The sequence below is a fragment of the Electrona antarctica genome (assembly GCF_951216825.1).
Source record: "Electrona antarctica genome assembly, chromosome: 9".
NCBI classification, from domain to species: domain Eukaryota; kingdom Metazoa; phylum Chordata; class Actinopteri; order Myctophiformes; family Myctophidae; genus Electrona; species Electrona antarctica.
Window position 1 is genome coordinate 34,122,447 of NC_136790.1, and position 21,114 is coordinate 34,143,560.

At 38.9% G+C, this 21,114-nt stretch overlaps 2 protein-coding genes across 2 annotated transcripts in view; one reads left to right on the forward strand and one right to left on the reverse strand.

Annotated features, from left to right (window-relative positions):
* Positions 1–21,114, reverse strand: part of LOC306930227 (proteinase-activated receptor 3-like) — a 401,892-nt gene that overhangs the window by 307,263 nt on the left and 73,515 nt on the right.
* The window catches only part of dock3 (dedicator of cytokinesis 3), a gene marked incomplete at both ends in the record, with an annotated part of 242,237 nt that overhangs the window by 108,974 nt on the left and 112,149 nt on the right, over positions 1–21,114 (forward strand). The window contains one exon of the mRNA XM_079511052.1: positions 15,699–15,739. Within this exon, the coding sequence (XP_079367178.1) occupies positions 15,699–15,739 (41 nt within the window). The remainder of the gene's footprint in view (positions 1–15,698; positions 15,740–21,114) is intronic.

The following is a 21,114-nucleotide window of genomic DNA, read 5'->3' on the forward strand; positions in this document are numbered from 1 at the left end:
TGACATCTCATCATATCCATCATCGACAGGGTCAGCCATGAACCGGGGTGGATTGATGTACAACCAGGGATCCTCATCCATGGCCATCATGCTCTCATGGGTCCTCCAACAGGGGTTGTCTCCTTCACTTGAGCTGTCTTCCCCCATAGAAAAAGTAGAGTACTCCATAATTCTTACAGGGTAGTACTATGCTTTGTAACTATTGCAACTAGTGGTCCTTCGGATGTTTCTAGCTGCGAGGTGTATCTGCTGCCTCTAGTGGTCCTTTGGGGTTTCTAGATGAGGGGGTGGGTTGTAATAGCTCCCTCTAGTGGTCCTGCGGGCTCTCTAGCTAGTTAGAAAGCATAGCCTCATGGGGCCACGGTCTTGAATACAGGGTGGGTATGCTGTAAGTAGGAAAAGTAAGTCTAGAAAAACTCATCACACCATTGGGTTATTTTTTAAATATTGAAATATAGAGACAATTTTCAGACATTCCTGTGGATATTTCTACGAATACCGGATTTTCTGTACTATATAGAGGGTAATATAATCATGTTTGTGATCTCAAAACCAACTGTTACTAATATGCTATGCTAAAATAAGATGAATCTTTATGAAATCCTAAGAAAAATATCGATTTTTCTATTTGAGATTGTGTGTAATGTGAAATTAATTGCAAAATGTGCATTTGGATTTTTGAAATATTGAAAGTGGGAGGAAATTCAAACGTTTTCTGAAATATATGGGTTATATTCAGACATTTCTGTGGATATTTCTACGAATACCAGATTGTCTGCACTACGTTGTGTTATAATCATGTTTGTGACCTCAAAACCAACTGTTACTAATATGATACGGAGAAATAAGATGAATCTTTATGAAATCATAAGAAAACATATTGATTTTCTAATTGAGATTGTTTGTAATGCAAGATTATTTACAAAACGTGATGAATATAGCCTTTTATTCTTGGATGATCCTACAATCACCCTACTGGACATTTTAATCCATAAAAATAGTGAACAGTGTTCTCATGCTTTCGTGAATATCCTTAAATCTGATGAAGTAACAGCAACAATACCATTTCTCAAAACATTGATCAGTAGTGAAATAGAATGCTACAATTCAGAAATGTCTGAAAATTGTCTCTATATTTCAATATTTAAAAAATAACCCAATGGTGTGATGAGTTTTTCTAGACTTACTTTTCCTACTTACAGCATACCCACCCTGTATTCAAGACCGTGGCCCCATGAGGCTATGCTTTCTAACTAGCTAGAGAGCCCGCAGGACCACTAGAGGGAGCTATTACAACCCACCCCCTCATCTAGAAACCCCAAAGGACCACTAGAGGCAGCAGATACACCTCGCAGCTAGAAACATCCGAAGGACCACTAGTTGCAATAGTTACAAAGCATAGTACTACCCTGTAAGAATTATGGAGTACTCTACTTTTTCTATGGGGGAAGACAGCTCAAGTGAAGGAGACAACCCCTGTTGGAGGACCCATGAGAGCATGATGGCCATGGATGAGGATCCCTGGTTGTACATCAATCCACCCCGGTTCATGGCTGACCCTGTCGATGATGGATATGATGAGATGTCACCCTGTAGCTCACCTCCATCATCACCTATGTTTTCCTATGATACACGCGACTCACACTCTGTATGGCCATCACCCATACATTCACCTGAATCCCATAACATTGATGTCAATGATGACACTTCAACTGCAATACCTTCACCACCACCATCCATAGTGAATTTACCCCTTGACCATACTGATGGGTTGATCAGTACAAAACTTTTAGACATTATCAGAATACGTGTTGTTAAACTACTCCAAAATGCTATAACTGAACAGATGAGAGAAGGTTGCAACGGCTGCCAAATAAACCATTCTAGCCAAACCGAACACACGTGCTTGGGTGTTACACCTAGATATTACTTCTACAATCATTTTAAAGATTTAACGAACAAGCTATGGAATGATGAATTTCTACCTGGACTCGTGCGGGTACTGGAAACTCACGGAGTTGTAGTACCAGTGTCAAAAATCCATAAAATCTGTGAATCACACCTAAATGAGTTGAAGGATTTACCCTATATACACGCAAAAATCTAAGATATATCAATTGCATACAGTTTTTCTGCCCTCATATTATTACATTGTAACACATTGTATATTGTATGTACTGTATTGAGACATATATTGGTCTGATATTGTGTACCATCTACAGTGACTACGGTGAATATTTCCTAAATATGCCATCATAATAAAAATATGTAATCATAAAAATGTGTATATTTTGTTGTCATTTTGTTAGTGCATGATTGGGTCTAGTCAGAAGGGGTATCATATTGAGTCATATTAGTGACTCAATGTATAATATTTGTATGTACACCATGAACAACATAGTTTATGTATGTAAACATATATACAGTGACTGTGTCCACATGACTGTATCCCCAGTGATGGTTTGTAATTTTGTTTGAAAATCTGACCCTTGCCCAAACATAAACAACTTGAATATAGTATTTTCAAGTTGAATGTGCCAACTTGTTGACTCTTTTGAAATAGAATTAGAATATGATCATGATATATGATAGAATTCATCACGCCTAACACCATATTCCATAATATTTTTGTGTAAAGATGCAGAGACACCAAAAATCTGTAAATAATTGAATTGATAATTGAATTGTATTGCCCTCCCAGTTGTGACAGAGAGTACCCAAGTCAAATATCATGCTGTCAAAAAGTCACAAATAGTGGTAGTTACCACTGTAGTAGTTACCACTTCTATCTATATTATACATGTTTTTTAACAATGAATACAATATCTTACCGAATATCTACCGAAAATGCCTATTTATTTAGCCCATCGCATCCCTTTCCCTTACACTATATTTTACTGAGGCCCTGACATATATATATATATATTTATTGCATATTGTAAGTTTCACAGCAACTTTGGGTGAACAAATGATCTAGCGACCCCTGTTTTACCTACTACCCTCAGCCATGATTGAGAACTATTATGACGATTTGGTCTTCCTAATCATAGTAAGCCTATTATTTTGGCTAAGATGTTAAGATACGATGTTCCACATCAGATTTCATGCCATAGATGTATGCTTTTTCCATACAATGTCCCTAGTCCCCAAATTTAGTGAGATGATAGGGGATAGGTAAACCATGGTTTCTCATGTTTTTTCAAGGGTGTATGTTTATCAGCAAAAGATCAAATAAAGTGATTTAGTAATAAATGTAATGGTCTGTAAAGTGATGGATATGCCCCAAAGGTTAATTTGTTTACTAGATACAACTGTATAGATGGAACTAGACCCCTGTCATAAAAATAGGCCCTGTCAGGTTGTGGGTCTCATGGTAACACTATACCATGATCAGGGTCCTGTATCTCTGATACAGACTATAGACCATTGTCTGATATCAGCTGTAGGATACTGTTAGAATACTGTTGGGATGTTGTTGGTTCTATAATTATCTACCCACCAGGTGGGGAACTGGTGAAGTATGGGCTGCATGTGTAGGAAATACACGTTTTCCCCCTAAAAACGTCTTATCATTACAAATAAAAATAAAAATTGTAAATAATTTGTAATATTGAGCAAGATCTTGTCTACTGGATACAACTATATAGATGGAAACTAGACTAGATACTAGATAAAAAACAAAACCATGCCATGTTGTGGGTCTCGTGATAGCACTATAATGTGCTACATTATAGACCCTTTCTTCTCAGTCGTGGAGGGCAGCTGATGATTTGAACTATTTTGGTCCCAAAATAAAATGGGTTTTAGCAAAAACCACCTGTTGGTGACACTATGACCGCATGATCTGGAAATGTATGAGTAGCGGGGTCATGTCTGTGTACATCCACCTATTCCATCTAGCTACACGTTTAGTCATATACTTCAATGTCAAGTTATTTTTTGTTGTCGTGTTGTGTTTTGTCAAGTATTTTTTTTTGTTTGTTGTGTCTTGTCAATGTCTTTTATGGTTCGCGTTTTTGTTTGTCATGTATTGTTTTGTCTGGTGTGTAGCTTTTTTTGATTTTGTATCGTATTGTTGTCATTTTACTTGTTTTGTTTACTTTTGTGTAATTTTTGTCTTGTTTTTTCTGCTGTTGTATGGTTGTTGTTTGCTTTTGTGTCATTTTTGTCTTGTTTTTCTGCTGTTGTATAATTGTTGTTTTGTTTTTGTGTCATGATGTTTGTTTAATGTGTGTTTTGTTTTTGTTTTGTTGTGTTTTGTCCAGTTTTTTTTTGTGGTGTTGTGCTTTGTCTGCTGTGTAGTTTATTTATTTTGTTTCGTATTTTTTGTTTGTTGTATCTTGTCAATGTCTTTTATGGTTCATGTTTTTGTTTGTCATGTATTGTCAATGTCTTTTATGGTTCATGTTTTTGTTTGTCATGTATTGTTTTGTCTGGTGTGTTTTGTTTACGTTTGTGTACATTTTTGTCAGGTTTTTCTGCTGTTGTATGGTTGTTGTTTGCTTTTGTATCATTTTTTGTGTATGTGCTGCTGAAGATAGATATCATAGAATACAATTTTAGGCATTTTACCATATGAATTCCCGTAAAATCACAATCATAAAAAGATTATCAACATGAAACATATGCTAACTAGTAACCTACCATCAATCCATCAGTGGAATATCTGTATGATTAACCAATACATATGCACTATAGAGTTCTGTGTCTACATAAGATGTCCTACAGTCCTAACAATATGGGACATATTGCTATCTATGGTACTGAAATCGTTTGCATGACTGGTTGATCAACATCATTAGAAATTGCCCACTAGGTGGATATCATTAACTTTCACCATAATTGAAAACATATACTTATATTTCCCACACCGAGAGTCGAACCACTAGACCATATGGGGTTATGATGTACTACCTGTAATGTTTGGTTAATAACCTGATCATACAATGTCTGAAGACAATAATTACTGCTTGAACCACTGTTCCCTATGAGCATAACATAACCATATTGTAATATAATTAGAGAGGACAGATATGTTACATGTAAGAGCCTCATCATGTCTGAAGGATACCAAATAATAGCAGAAAAAATATTAGACTCCTTGTAATATCATAGATTCTGACCGCTACTACTTACAAAAAATCGTAAACACCTATGGTTCTCATACTATTCTGTATGCTGTGTAATTGTTGCATTTGTATTTGGCTTGGCATTTTACAAACTCTCAAGAGTTAGAGATATAATAAAGGTTATAATAAGGGTTTTGGTTAACCACTATACTGACACTAGGCCACCTTACCCACTCAACACCCTCTGGTGGCCTCCGGGGGTTTAAAAAAAAATGCATTAGGGGCTAGAATCACATCAGATTTGTAGTGGTGAAACACTGGTGATAAGCGGAATTGCTCCATACAATACTTAAATTCACTGCCTATGTGCAGTAAAAAAAAATGGTATTACACCCTTTGTGGTTCCGCACACGCACAAGGCAGCCAAATAGATAGAAGAGTTAGAGATCTAATGGGTTCCATTTGTCCACCACCTGTCGATAATAGACCTAGGTTGTAGACATAGTGATAGAAAATCAGTTAGACAGTAAACCATCCCCATAGAAAGCCATATAAATAGCCAGACTATACTATATACTTCTATACAGTCAGGTCCCTATACAGTGGGGCATTTGGTTACCATATCACCAATAGCATTGAGCAATGAAAACCTGAATTAGTCTAAAAAGTCTAAAATACTAGTCTAGAGAATAGTCGATACAATTATAAACATGCTACATTTACTAGCAAAACATAACTCATGATCCCCATACTGGCTACCCCCAACATGCCTGATCATTATCCCCCTATAATCATAAAACCTAGCTTCATTAAGATTCCATTTGTTTGCCTGCTCTCCATGATTTTAGCGGACTGTGAACCACATAACCCATACTCTAGACCCAAAAATTAAATGATCCAAGATCCTTACAACCCATAGGGGGGTGTAACCCCAGTGCATGGGGATGTAGTGGTGTTAACCGGTATTACACCGATGAAATGCTCAGATCCTCTGTAGCAAAACCCTTGTAGGACCCATGAATGATTAACAATATATATATTTATATCATAAACTTATCATAAACACTACAGTTTTAAAAACTTGACTCGGTGACTCTTGCAAGTCGCTGAGAAACTAGAGAACTAGAGGTCTCTGCTCATGCTTATTGCTGTAGAATACAGCGTATTCAATATATTCAATATAATTTGTGTGTATTCAATATAATTTGCCATTGCATTCTATAAAACAATGGCAGTGAATTGTGATGCATTGGGAGATTGTAGATCTGATACTTTCGTATAATTTTTAAAAGTGTGTCTAACACATTTTCTTCATACTTCTACATACGTTAGTAACTTTAAAACACAAGAAAAAATGGTATCAGTGATTAATGGTTAGACTTATGTACTGAATAAATGTAAGAAACATCATGTTGGTGCTTGGTATAGAATATAGTCATGTCCAGTCATATAAAATCAAGCAAAAAGCATAATAATAGCATACACGTGTATGTATGCATGTATGTATGTACGTATGCACGTATGTATGTACGTACGCATGTACGCATGTATTTGGTTAAAATGTGTAAATGTATGTACGCATGTACGCATGTATTTGGTTAAAATGTGTAAATGTATGTACGCATGTACGCATGTATTTGGTTAAAATGTGTAAATGTTAGCAGACCATCAGTTACTGTAATTATTTGCAGTCTGTCAAAACATGAATGTTTGACAGTTCTGTTTAACTAAAATCTAGTGGTCTAAAAGACATGCCCATAATCATGTCAATTATACTTTTAAACATGCATGCCCTATACCGGCATGTATTTTACGAAATGTTTTACTTTTAGTACTAGTTACAGCTCTTATGTCACAGGATGTCTCAGAGTTATGGGTGAACACCGTTTTAACACTGTTGCCCAATCATGGATTCAATATATAATATTATATTATATATATTATATTTCTAAAGTTATTGGATAAACCAACCACCCTAAAACATGCATGCACGCACGCAACACATGCTCACAGAGAGAGATCTAATTAAGTAATTAGTCCATTAGTTCTAGCAGTCACCTATCCATAACAAAAGGCTTTTGTTCATGAATTACAATGAAAGCCCCCTTTTTCTATAGATTGGCCTTTACATCTCACACACACACACACACACACACACACACACACACACACACACACACACACACACACACCCACACACCCACACACCCACACACACACACACACACACACTCACTGTACCCAAAGTTTTTACGAGTGAGACACAGGCAGACAGACTGAGCCCCTAAAGTGGGGAACTGTCCTTACAATAATGCACGCACGCAAGCACGCACACTCAGCCAGACCTATCCATTACAACCACTCCAATGGCTTTGAGTTGTCACAAGTCCAAATGAGTGGCTTTTTTGTCAATAGAGACAAAAAGGAACGGGACTGTTAAAGTGTAACAGAAAGTGATCACAAAAACCTGTACTTGGCTATTATTGCTAATAACACAAAAGAAAGACCCTACTTCCAAAGGCTTATGGCTCCTTTACATCTCTCACACACAGACAGACAGACTGAATCCATGGGGAACAGTCCATGCAATTAATGCACGCACGCACGCACACTCACTCACTCACTCAGCCAGACAGACATTACAATTCAATGGCTTTGAGTCGTCACAAGTCCAATGAGTCCAAATGAGTGGCTTTTGTCAATAGAGACAAAAAGGCATGACATGGTTACACTTTAACAGAAAGTGTACACAATAATAACACAAAATAAATCCCTCTTTCCAAAGGATCACTCACTAACGCACACACTCACTCAGCCAGACAGACATTACAATTCAATTATGTCCTAATGAGTGACTTTTGTCAATAGAGACAAAAAGGCATGAGACGGTTCTAGCATCCCACTCTCTGCAGGAGAGGGTCACACATTAACAGAAAGCACAAGTCCAAATGAGTTGCTTTTGTCAATAGAGCCAAAAAAGGCATGCCATGGTTACACTTTAACAGAAAGTGTACACAATAATAACACAAAAGAAAAGACCCTCTTTCCATAGGATCACTCACTCACTCACTCACTCAGCCAGACAGACATTACAATTCAATGACATCCTAATGAGGGCCTTTTGTCAATAGAGACAAAAAGGCATGAGACGGTTCTAGCATCCCACTCTCTGCAGGAGAGGGTCACACATTAACAGAAAGTGTACACCATAAACACATGCACAAACAGTGTACAATAAGCACACAAATACACACAAAAGGAAGCCCCTTTTTCTAAAGAGTCTTGTCTATACATGAGGATGAATAGAATCTATTGTACATACTATAGACAACAGCACACAAAGCATGTATAGAAATCTATAGAAATTATGTCCATTATGTCTAATAATTACACACAATAGAACAAAAGATATATAGAACAAAAGAATATGGTCCCACTCCCCTATCTAACTACTTATATAGCAATGGTTCTCAACCAAACCCTCACCCTTGAGGGTTTCCAGGTGGTTCCCAATGATGGAGAGTTTCATTTTATGCTCTCAAGAGTTAAATTACTGTTAAACAAGTCTACATTAGAGAATGTAGAATAATTGTTATTTTGATCATCATTTGGCTGCTGTCTCTCCTGTAGTACCACCATCGATACAACATAGAATTGTAAACAAAATCTTTGGGTCTGAGAGGCAGCCTACATCTCATCAAAATGGTGGTTTGTGGCTCAAATGCTGAATGAATAGATGGACCTTGATATGAACAGGGTTGAAAACTACTGATTTATAGCATATATTTGGCCTACTTCTGGTCTTCAAGGCCGTGGCGTACAGTATACTGATGCAATTCTGTGAACGTACAGTATCAGACTATTTCTGCTGCAGAGAGGAACAGAAAATGAATGCCTCTATGCTTGTGTTTATCAGACTGTATATTGTGAATTACTCTTTGCACAAATTCTGCAACACAACTGGTACAGTATATTGTGAAAATGAAACCAAGTTTATAGTTAAAAATGTGCAAAACATCTAACAAGTCAATATCACAGGTCATTATTGACCTGGCATCCTATAGTATTTATAATTTCAATGTACAGATTATTGATTTTTCTTTTATGTTCTACTGTTAGACTGATGGTGATAGGTTATTGGTTTACTTATGATCCTAGATAACAATTTCGATGCATTTGATGTATTACCTTGTGTTCTTGCTTACTCTAAATCGCTCTAGATTAAGAGCGTTTGCTAAATGCCTAAATTGAAAATGTACAGAAAAAAAACACCAAAAGTTAGAATTGAAGATAAGAGGTTTCTGCCCCGACTGCCAGCGGCGATATGTCACATCCTAATCCATGCAGACAGACTCCTGATTGGTCCATGCCCTGTCTGATTAGCATATAGACGAGAGGTCTGGGAATAACCACAGCCCTCTCTCAACGAGGGCGGCATATGTGTCCTCTTGATTGGTCGCTAATTCACTCACCAATTAAATAGCCCACTTTAAATTTCATATCAGATTTTGGCTCAGAAATGGATGTCATGACGCCGGCGATGAGAAGATTATGACAATTACAGTAATGTGAATGTTCCTGACTCTGGCCGTCACACTTTCTCCAAAAAGGTGTGTGTGTGTGTGTGTGTGTGTGTGTGTGTGTGTGTGTGTGTGTGTGTGTGTGTGTGTGTGTGTGTGTGTGTGTGTGTGTGTGTGTGTGTGTGTGTGTGTGTGTGTGTGTGTGTGTGTGTGTGTGTGTGTGTGTGTGTGTGTGTGTGTGTGATAATATAGCTTATTCTGGGCCAGATCTGACTAATTTCGATATGACTTAAGTTGATCTGGCTTCCATGGGTCTCTCTCTGATTCATCCAGGACGTCCGTCTTAGTGGGCAGAATTTATGTTGGTTGGAATAAGGTGATATTCTGGGCGAGATGTCACTAATTCATCCATGTCCTGACCGTGCTTGCTGGGAAGATTTTAGTTAAAAATGTTTGCTTTAAAAATATAATAGTATATATTTTTTTTTAAACATATGTTTATTGATTTTTCTTTACAACATAGTATTTTCAAAGCAATTATTCACATATATTTTTCCCCCCACAAACCCCTGGCAGCAAAAATACTAAACAAAATCTTCGAAGAAGATCATCAGGAAATGTCCATAAATACAAAAAAATAAAAATAAATAAATAATAATAATAACAAAAAAACACATTACATACAGTTAAACAAACAAATGCACGATGTCCCATCACAGTTCCCTACCCCCACCCTACAGCTGACTACTCCAATTATATTCAAAGATTTGCTAAAATTTTCATGATCTTTCAAAAATTGCACATCTACAAGTGCAATAGTGCATAGTGACGCGCTATGAGCTTGTCGAGATCCATGGTCTCGACCGCGGTCGAAAAATGATGATGCTTGTATACAGTATCTGCTACTGAATAGCCAAAGCATAAAATAATGGTTAAAGTGGTTAAAATCTAAAATGACACCAATGCCTTCCTGGTTCTAATGGGAAACATGTTGTACATGAGTGTTTCCCAAACTGTGGTGCGTGCACCCCTTGTGGTGCGCAATCGCCTTCTAGGGGTGCGCGACATGAAAAGGCTAATGGTGGTGCTATGGTTTTATTTTAAATATATTAACATATTATGTCAATATCGGTATATGGCAATTATATGCAGAATATAGCCTATGCTGCATATATATGCCATATTCAGGTTCATATATGTGCATGTATGTGGATAAATAGGAAATATATGTCTCTATATATAGCTTATGCAATTTTTATGGGAACCGCTGTTGTACATAAAAAACTAGACACATTTTGTATTAATTGGCTAAACATGATTGTGCAGTTAATAAGTCATGGCTGTTTGAATTTCATTTGTAAATCAATATGTTCTCCATGGTCTATTTTCAGCTAGACTCTTCAAATCAATCAGCACTTTAAAACACTTAAAAACACAACTTGGCTTTATTCTCTAATCTAATTTGGGATACATTGCTTTTATGTGCTTTTAATTGCTTGCATCCTTTCATCTTCTCTGTTTTTAAAGGCCCAGGGACTATACGGTAAAACATTTACAGTTTTGCTAACACTGGCACAATGGTATGTTGGCATGTTGATTAATGTGCACTTTCCCTGTAAAAAAAGTAAGTTTCAAGTCAAAGTTTGTTTTCATACCGGTCCGTACTGAAATAAACAGAATCCAGGGGCTTGCTGGAAACTCTATCTATGAAGAAAAATGTTCGTCTATACCTTTTTTCACTGACGAAAACTAAATAAAAACTAAATAAAAACGCTATGCAATGATGACTAAAAAGATCACATTTAGATCCAAAATAAAATAAAGAATAAACTGAGTGGGGGGCTCTCTGGGGGGGATATCAAAAGCAGAGACATGGCTCCAGACCAGCAGTTACTTTGAATATTTCCATTATTATTACAAAGCAAAGCATACACAAACCACCATGCGTTGTGAGCTTGTAGATCTGCTATTTCCAAACCATGTTACACATTTGGAAACTTACAAAATGGGACATTCTGCATAATGAGAGTATTTAACTTTTGGTACTCTTAAGTATTTTGATACCCATTATTTTATGGGCGTTCATGTACTTTTCCCGAGGCCCATTTCAAGACCAAATGAGCCCCCCATATCGCCTATTGGATGGACATATGCTAGATGCTGGAGGCCTGTTTCAATTGAAACTGATGAAACATAGCAAAGGCCCCCTATGCAACATAGTGGTATTGATACTTTACTCAAGTAAAAAATGTGAGTACTTCTTCCGCCACTTGTGTGGAACTATTTTTGTTGATAGGTGTGTATGGTTGGTGGCTGGCAGACGACGTGTATGGTACAAAAAGGTGTCAGTCAGGGCTGTGTTTCTTAGTAGTGTGAAGTGTCAAGAAAGAACTGTGACCTTCTAGCTCCGGATCCACCGTCTGTCAATCACAGGTGGAAGAAGCACTCATATTTTGTATTTAAGTAAAAGTAGCAATGTCACAATGTAGAAATACTCTGTTAGGGGTAAGTACCAGTATTCAAAATGTACTTGGGGAATAGTACAAAAGTATTGGCGCCAAAATGTACTTGAAACGTAAAAGTACTCATTATGCACAATGTCCCATTTCACAAGTTTCCAAATGTATAAAAGCTATGTTGATGAACTAAATGCACGTGGTTAATGTATGTATTGTAATAATGATCAAAATCTAGCAACCAATGTTATTAAAATAATTGTACAAGTACAATATTTGCCTCTGAATGTAGTGGAGTAGAAGTTAAAGTATTGAACCGTATTGAAGTACAGTACTTGAGTAAATGTACTTTACACCACTGCGGTCAATGCATTGTCTGACAGTGCAATTATGCACGCGTACACTTTGTTCTCTCTTATTGCTCTGTTGGCATTGAGTCTCTTTGGATGTCAGATATCAAATCAGAGCCTGTCCAACCACTGGACAACCCAGACCTGAAGCCTGTCAAAATCACTTAACTTGAACCACTTAACCACAAAAAGTATTTTAATTTCTACAAGCTGACATTTTTCAAGCTCAATTCTGCACCTACGTATGACATGGCCAAATTTGGGATGTCATGTGGTCAGTCTACCACCTCAGTGGTTGGGAGGCCGTGGTTCGATCCCTGGCCGGGTCATACCAAAGACTTGGCACTCAGCATCAAGGGCTGGATTGGGGCGTCCCTGGCACTAGTCCACTAGTTGGCGTCCAGGCCTACTAGTGTCATGTTAGTCTTGCGTAGCCACACAACTATTGCACAATCTCCGAATGCTATATAGAGTCTGGAACTACACCTCCCGAAATCCGAGTAAGGAAGCTGCCATTTCCGTTCACGAAAATATATTTTAAATTATCTTTATATATATCTTTTTGATTTCCTTTTCTGCTAAGCAGCAAGCTATATATGCTTTGATGATTTATATTTATATTAGGATAAATGTGCGCGACTGTAAAGACGAATCGGACGTGGGGAGGAGGCACCACTTCCGCTTTATATTTTACTCATGACTGTATGATGGAAGCATTTGTAAATTGCGAGAGGCAACAGTCTGGTAATGCGAGACTAGTGTCATGTCCATGTAGTCTATCTGCTTGTTCTGTAGCTGCCTCACACTACAGAAACAGGAGATAGACTCTGGTCAGTGCTAAACCCCTTATACCTAAACTTCTTTGACTTTTTTACTATTTTGAAAAATATTTTAAAATTATTCAACTAGCTGATCTACATCAACAAGTTGTGAGCTTGTAGATCGGCTATTTGAACTATTGAAAAATGATTTTCAAAATAGTAAAAAAGGCAAAGAAGTTTTAGGGATAAAACTGGGCCCTCTATGTCTAGTGGAGGATTAACCCTTCGTGGTGCCTGGTGCTACGAGCCGTTTCGGTGGGGGGCAGCTCGGAAAATTGACGCTTCACTGGCAAGTTTCTCTCTATTAGTGCTCCTTCAGCTGCCTTTGCTTCTAAATATCAGCGCTCTTGCGACGGTAGTTCAGTCTTCTTTCACTTTCTCCCAGCCAGGTTTGTGCCCTGTGCTGCAGCACCTAAAGCCCTTCCTTCAATCGGGGCCTGCCGATGGGCCACATGGCTCTGCAAGGCTTACTTATCATTAGTCGGGTCAAGGCCTATTCATAGTCTGGATTTTCGGTGGTGAGGTGACCACCGCTCCGGTGGTGAGCTGACCACCGGAGCTGAAATAACGTTGAGCGGTGGTGAGTAAAAACAGAGAGAAGGGCTGGAGCGGTGGCGGTGGTTTGTTCTTCACCGCGGCTCGTGACGTCATGTTGTAGTTCCGTGGTCACCTAACCACCGAAAATCCAGACTATGTATGAGCCTTTAGTGACCAAATGCCAAGACATGACCTTGATCTCCCCACTTCATCAGGGATGCATCTGGAGGTGACTTCTGTGTCCCAGAATGCAACTAGCGGCAATGGCGGAAAAGAAAACTGTCATATTGTACACCCTGACAGTAAAATAAACACTGCTGAATTGAGCCTACACAGTATGTACTGTAGTACAGTAACTATACTGTCTGTGACTGTTCTATGTAATGTATTCATAATGCTATTGTGTGATTGCTTGGGGCTCTGAATGTAAATCATCTCTGCATCTATGCCATGTACCGCTCTCGTTTTCCCCTGGATATCAATATTCATACATTCTTTTTCTCTGTATAATATATTTGGAATATGTTCTTACCTCAGAAACCCAAGGAAATTAGGTATATTACTAATAATTCACTACACTAGTGTCTGTCTAGAGGCTGCTTTCTTTTCTTTCTTTAGGTTTTTATTACTTACTACTAAAGTGTGCTACACTACTATTACACTACTAAGTACACTACCAATTATCTGTAATACAACATTTTCCTTTTTTATATTTTATTACATTATATTATATTTTTACTACAGTATATAAATTGGACATTACGGCACGGTGTTGATTTTGGCGATTACATTTTAGTTGACTAAATCAACACTGCAATAGTGCAATATTATGTTGTTGTGATATAATAATATAGCAGCGGGTAGACCTGAGGCCACTCAACTGTACGTCTTCCGTGTTTTGATACGATGATGCGCGACCCCAACGCACCGTGCCTGGAGTGTGTGAAAACTTATGTAGGCTATTTAAAATGTACATGAATCTCTTGATGATATTCATGTCTCCTAAGATGCCAATTATTTTGATGCTCCCGTTTTTAGATTTTCACAACGTATCCAATTCTACCTAGCATCATTACATATCAAGTATCAAATCTATGCCCTCATACAGTCTTGACTTACTTTGACTTATTCCTGTAGGCTCCTAGGTGGAGCATAGGGCCGCAATCACACCCCGCCATCGGACTCTGTTTTGAGCAGTTTTCTTCAGCTGGGCCCACGATAATCCGGTCGTCTTTGCCTCACTCTCCACTGATCTTCTCCAGGTCTGTTTTGGCCTCCCCACTTTTCTTTTGCCCTGTGGGTTCCAGTCCAGTGCTTGCCTAGTGATGTTGTCAGTAGGTTTTCGGAGGGTGTGTCCAATCCACCCCCACTTTCTCTTCTTCACATCCTGGCTGATGGAGTTTTGGTTGGTTTTCTCCAACAGGCTGGCATTTGATATTGTATCGGGCCACCTGATGTTCAGAATGCGCCTTAGGCATCTGTTGACAAATGTCTGGAGTTTGTTGGTGGTAGTATTTGTCACTCTCCATGTCTCTGATCCATAGAGGAGAACTGACTTGACGTTGGTGTTAAATATTCTGGTCTTATTTCGGAGGGACAGTGCCTTGGAGTTCCAGATGGGTCGTAGCGTGGTGAAAACGTGTCTGGCCTTGTTTATTCTGCTTTTGATGTCATCATCTGATCCACCATCCTTGCCCAGTATGCTCCCGAGATATGTGAAGCGGTCAGTCTCTTTGATGTTGTCTCCCTGTAGTTGGACTGGGAGATCCTGTTTGTTGTTTACCTTCATGAGTTCTGTCTTTTTCACATTTATCTTGAGGCCAGTCTTTGCTGCCTCTTCGGAGAGTAGTGTTAGCTTTGACTGTGCGTGTTGGTGTTTGTGAGAAAGAAGACAGCCCTCATACAGTATATAGTACTAATCATCACTGCTTTTTCTTTCTTCCAGGATGGTACAGGGGATTCTCAACACGGAAGCCCAATGTCAAGGTAAGCAGCAACCCCATTCACCTGACTGTTCTCCTTACTTCATTCTTAACCGTGTGCTCTGGGTGTCGGTGACAACGTTACAAAACGTGAATAAGACACGTGTGTCCCCAACGGCATGCTCACTCCATCACTGCTCACTACTTAGCAACATACTGTAAACACACACATACTAACTAGGGGTGTAACAATATATTTTAACAGCGATACCATATGCATCACGATACATGGTTGACAATAGAGGGTATGCACGGGACATCATCATCATACCCGGAAGTTATGCGGGAACACCTACTGAGTGGCAAAAACTACTTTCTGGCCTTGACACGTCATGCACGCTGCGACGTGTTGTGATCTTGTCGGTCGGCTATTTTCAGCAAAGGCTTTCCCCACAATAACAAAAACGTGACTGAAAACACACTAGCATAGAGCCCTGAGGGACTCCACTCCACCACATGGGGGTATAAGTGGTTAATCAATTATAGCGTACAACTACAAGCACGAGGGTATATCCTTTATTGTTCCACAGTTCACACAGTTTCCCTTAGGGTACACATCAAAAGGAGATACAATCACATACATACATCCAGAGAATCAGAATCCAGAATCAATCTTTATTGTCACATCACATTACAAGTAAGGTGGGTGAAAAACTTGGTTGTGCAGGCTCATATTGCAGTTTAAGGTAGAGAGAGAAGAACATAAAGTGCATGACATAACAAAGTGAGTGCAAAATAAATAAAAGTTCGTCATGGGTGCATGTGTGTACGACTAGGCTATAACAAAAAGACACATCCACACATCAGATATAATATATTATATCTTACATCAAGAGAGAGGAAATTCATAGAGTGTTGAGTGTGGTGGATAATCCTTGACTTGACTTTGAGGAGCACCAATTCACCGCCAATCACGTGTGTTTTTACACAATATGAGTCACCATCACGTGAACGCCAAAGGTCACTCGCGCAAGAACGCCGGCGCCACTCCATTTCATGATGATTGTTCAGTGATGTAAATAAGTTTTCAATGTAATGAGTCCCGGGATGCAGGGATGGTCTTTTAGATGAGTCCCAGGGACATTTTATGAGTCCCACTTCAACGACGTTAGGAGTCATAATTTGCCATTTTCACAAATTGCACCATTTCATTTTATATGGTTATAATGTGGTTATATTCATGTAGAAAACAGAAGAAGGAATGATTATTATAACTAAAGCTAGCAAAATAAACTAGAATAAATAATATAAATAATAAAAACAGTACAGTAGTACAGTAGTGCATCCGGTGGATGCAGAGGTCGTTGTTTTATTGCGTCCCTTAACTATAAACTGCGTTTATATTTTAATCTCTGATTGGTTTATATTACAGTGGTGGAAAAAGTACTCAAATGTTTTACTTAACCCATTTAGACATTCTACAAATGTCTTCTAAATCATGACAGTTTTCTGAAAAACCCATGTTTCTATGTCAGTCATTCTCAAACATTTTCATATCAAGGACCCCCAAGATTATATGTATTTGGCCGCCGACCCCATCTGAAAATATGTTGTTCCAGGGAACCCCCCAGAAGCAGAGGTTTGAGTTTAAATATAATTAAATATATACAATTCAAAGATTTGCACTACATTTTCACGATTTTTCAAAAATAGCAGACATACTGCAGACATAGCAGACATACTGTATACAAGCTCTTGCAGATCTACAAGCTCATAGCGCGGCACCGAGTGCCGCGCTATGAGCTTGTAGATCTGCAATTTTTCAATAGCTAAAGTATAACATAATGCTTAAAACACCAAAAGGGTTTCCCGCCCCAAAATGGGTTAAGTAAATTACTAATACTGCAATATAGAAATAATAAAAGTCCAGAATTCAAAATGTACTTAAAGTACCAAAACTAAGAGTAAAAGTATAGCCTAATATTTGCCTCTGAGATGTAGTGGAAGTAAAAAATACTACTGACAATATTGGAAATTCTTCAGTAACGTAAAAGTACCTCAAAATTGTACTTGAGTACAGTACTTTACACCGCTGCGATCAGCTGGTTGCAGCACGTGGCAGGGTGTCTTCGGCGCACACGTAGCCCCCAGCGCTTTGCCTCTCATTTGGAAGAGTGTATCTCTGGGTAATCATGATAGCAATACACCACAAAGTCAAGTCTCCGTCGAGGCAAACATTCCCCTGTAGCGAATGTCGACAGCCGAGCGTCAATGTCAAACAACTCAAAATAATCAGCTCCTCTTAGGATTGATGACACTAGTGCTCATTTTCTTTTCTTTTTCTTTTCTCTCCCCAACGTAGTCGTTATGCCAACAAATTCCTCCACACACACATTGCTGTGTGTTGTTGTCACTGCTGTTGTATCCTAACAGCTCCTCACTTCCCAGTGAGGAGCCCCCTGTGGGAGGACATACAGACTGATCCTTCTCGTCCTACTCTTCCCACCCAACACTCCCTAGCTGCTGACTTGTGCTGCTGGTGATTTTACTCTTGGTTGCGTCGCGCTGCGACACGTGAGCTTGTAGATCTGATATTTTCAGACCGCAACACCCGAGCGCAACCAAGCATAAAATGAATTGTCTTTTAGTTCTACTGGAACTCTTCTCTTCTATAGTACCTCCCGAACATTTTAGTCTAGTTTTTTTATTTGTTGACAAAATTGTCAATATATTTATTTCTTAGTTTTACTGATCATAGCCTATTTTATTTTATTTTTTTGTCAGTGAAAAAAGGTCATTGACGCATATTTTTTATGCAAAAATACACTAAATCACTAAAACAAAATAAAAATGTGCTGTCAAAATCAACACTGGCTCTGTTCCAGAAAAGGTTTGAGATTGAGAATCATACTGGTGTGAATGACCTCGCAAGATTCCAATTAAAGTCAGGTATTGCGTGGTTGTTTCCTGACAGACTTGACAGCATCATGTTTGTTTTATCACATGAGACACCTAACATGCCCTCCAGGCCGCGATAACAAGGTCTCTTCACCGGAGCATGTTTTGAGTGGCAGACTGGTATTATTCTCCCCATTATTATGTATTTTCCTCACATGTACACCGTCAAGCTTGGGAATGTGTCTCTTGGTATTTGAATTTCAAAGTTGGCAGGATTGGCCCGTTTTGAACAAAAAGCCTCAAATCATGAATGTAGCGTAGCGTGCAATTTACGTGAAATCTCTCACGGACTTTCCGACTAGGCTAAGGAATATATACCACCCTTTTCACATTTGCCTGTTATAGTGCCACCAACAGGTGGATGTTTGCAAAACACATTTTTGGAACAAAATGCCTGAAATCATGAATGCAGCGTGCAATTTACGTGAAATCTTTCACAGACTTTCCTACTAGGCTGAGGAATATATCGCACCCTTTTCACATTGGCCTGTTATAGCGCCACCAACAGGTGTATTTTTGCAAAACACATTTTTGGAACAAAATGCCTCAAATCATCCAATTGTCATCCAAGGCGTAAGAAGAAATGGCACCCTTTTCACATTGGCCTATTATAGCGCCACCAGGAGGCCACAACCTGACCTACCCTGGTGGAGACCTAGTTTTTTCTATGATTCCCTGCTTTCATATTACATGAAAATCCACAATGACAGTCCTTTTATTGTTCTAATAAAAGTAGTCGGCCTGGGCCGTGGCTCAGCGGTCCAGGCACCTTGGCTGGTAATCAAGTCTGGCAGTGTGCCGCGGGTTCGACTCCCGATCCCGACGGCCTTTACTGCATGTCATCCCCTCCTCTCTCTCCCCATTTCCTGTCAGCCTACTGTCTGTCCCTCCATAAAAAATATAAAATAAAGGCGAAAGCCACAAAAAAAAGTAGTCACATATTTCTCACATGGCATAAGTGTTGTATACAATATAAAGATTGGATCGGGAAATGATCGGAATTGGATCGGGAGCAAAAATCACCCCTATTTACAACCCTCTCCGTTTCACATTTCATCACATTAATGTGTAGGGCCAGGCTATCATATTTCAGCATGAAGATTATGAAGATGTGTTTGATCCTTGCGTCTCTTTATGACTCAAAGTTGCATTTAATGTAAACATGTTCCATGCCCTGTAGCGCGTGGTAACAACTGTGAAGAAGAAATCACGACAATGGCATTAGGAATGGTCTTTTTTATCTCAACAATCAACTCACTCAAACACAAAGGGGGTGTTCCCTGTAATTCCCTGAGGGGGTGTTCCCTGTAATTAAATACTAGACCTGTACGTGCCCGTCGGCCACCGGAAATTCACAATCAAAATACAAATAATGTCTTAACCTCTGTTTGCCCTGTACATAGAAGAATTAATTTGACCCAGCCATTAAATAGTCCCTGTTGATTCAAAGTAGCAGCGCTCAGCTGCCACAGAGGCACCGTCTCAACATTCAACACAGATGAGCTGTCAATGCATATCTAGCAATGCGTCACAGCACCATGCGTTGTGAGCTTGTAGATCCGCTATTTTCAGAACGCAACACCCGAGCGCAACCAAACATAAAATTACATGTCTTTTAGTTCTACTAGATCTCTTCTCCACTAGTGCCTCCCTAACATATTATTGTAGTTTTTATTTGTTGACGACATCTTCAACCGCTTATCCAGAGTCGGGTCGCGGGGGCAACAGTTCCAGCAGAGAGCTCCAGACTTCCTTCTCCAGAGCAACATTTCTCCTGGGGGATCCTGATTCCTGAGGCGTTCCCGGGCCAGTTTGGAGATATGCCATTTGGTCCTTGATCTGCCCAGGGCTCTCCTTCCAGTGGGACATGTTGACGAAATTTGTCAACATATTTTTACGAGTCTTAGTTTTAGTCATCATGGATTAGACTATTTACTTATTTTTTGTTTAGTTTTTGTTAGTGAAAAAAGGTATGACATTTTCTTTGTCATAGTTTTAGTCTGCAAAATTAACACCGGCACGCATTGAACATATGTGCGACAATACGTGCATGTACTGTATGACAGCAGCTACATGTAAATAGCTCACACAATCAACTTGATATGCTGTCTCTGTATATATATAATATATGTATATATATGTAATGTATGTATATATATATATATACACACTGTATATTTTTAGAACCATGTCTGGATAACAACCTAACAGGCTTATGGGTTTCTATCCTTTCAAAAAAGAAAAAGAGATAGAAAGAGAAAAACAATATAACCCTGAAAGAAACAAAAATCCTCTTTTTTGCATTTTTGTTCTGTCCCATTCTGTGCCCATGGTCCGTGTTCCTTTCTGCTTGATTCCATGCTGATCCGTTCTATTCTGTGGCAGACTCTAAGAAGCTTTACTCTCTATAGCCTACTGCAGCTCAGCTACTCTTATTCTGTGAACACCAGCTCCTCCAATGGCTTTTTCTTACATATTTTC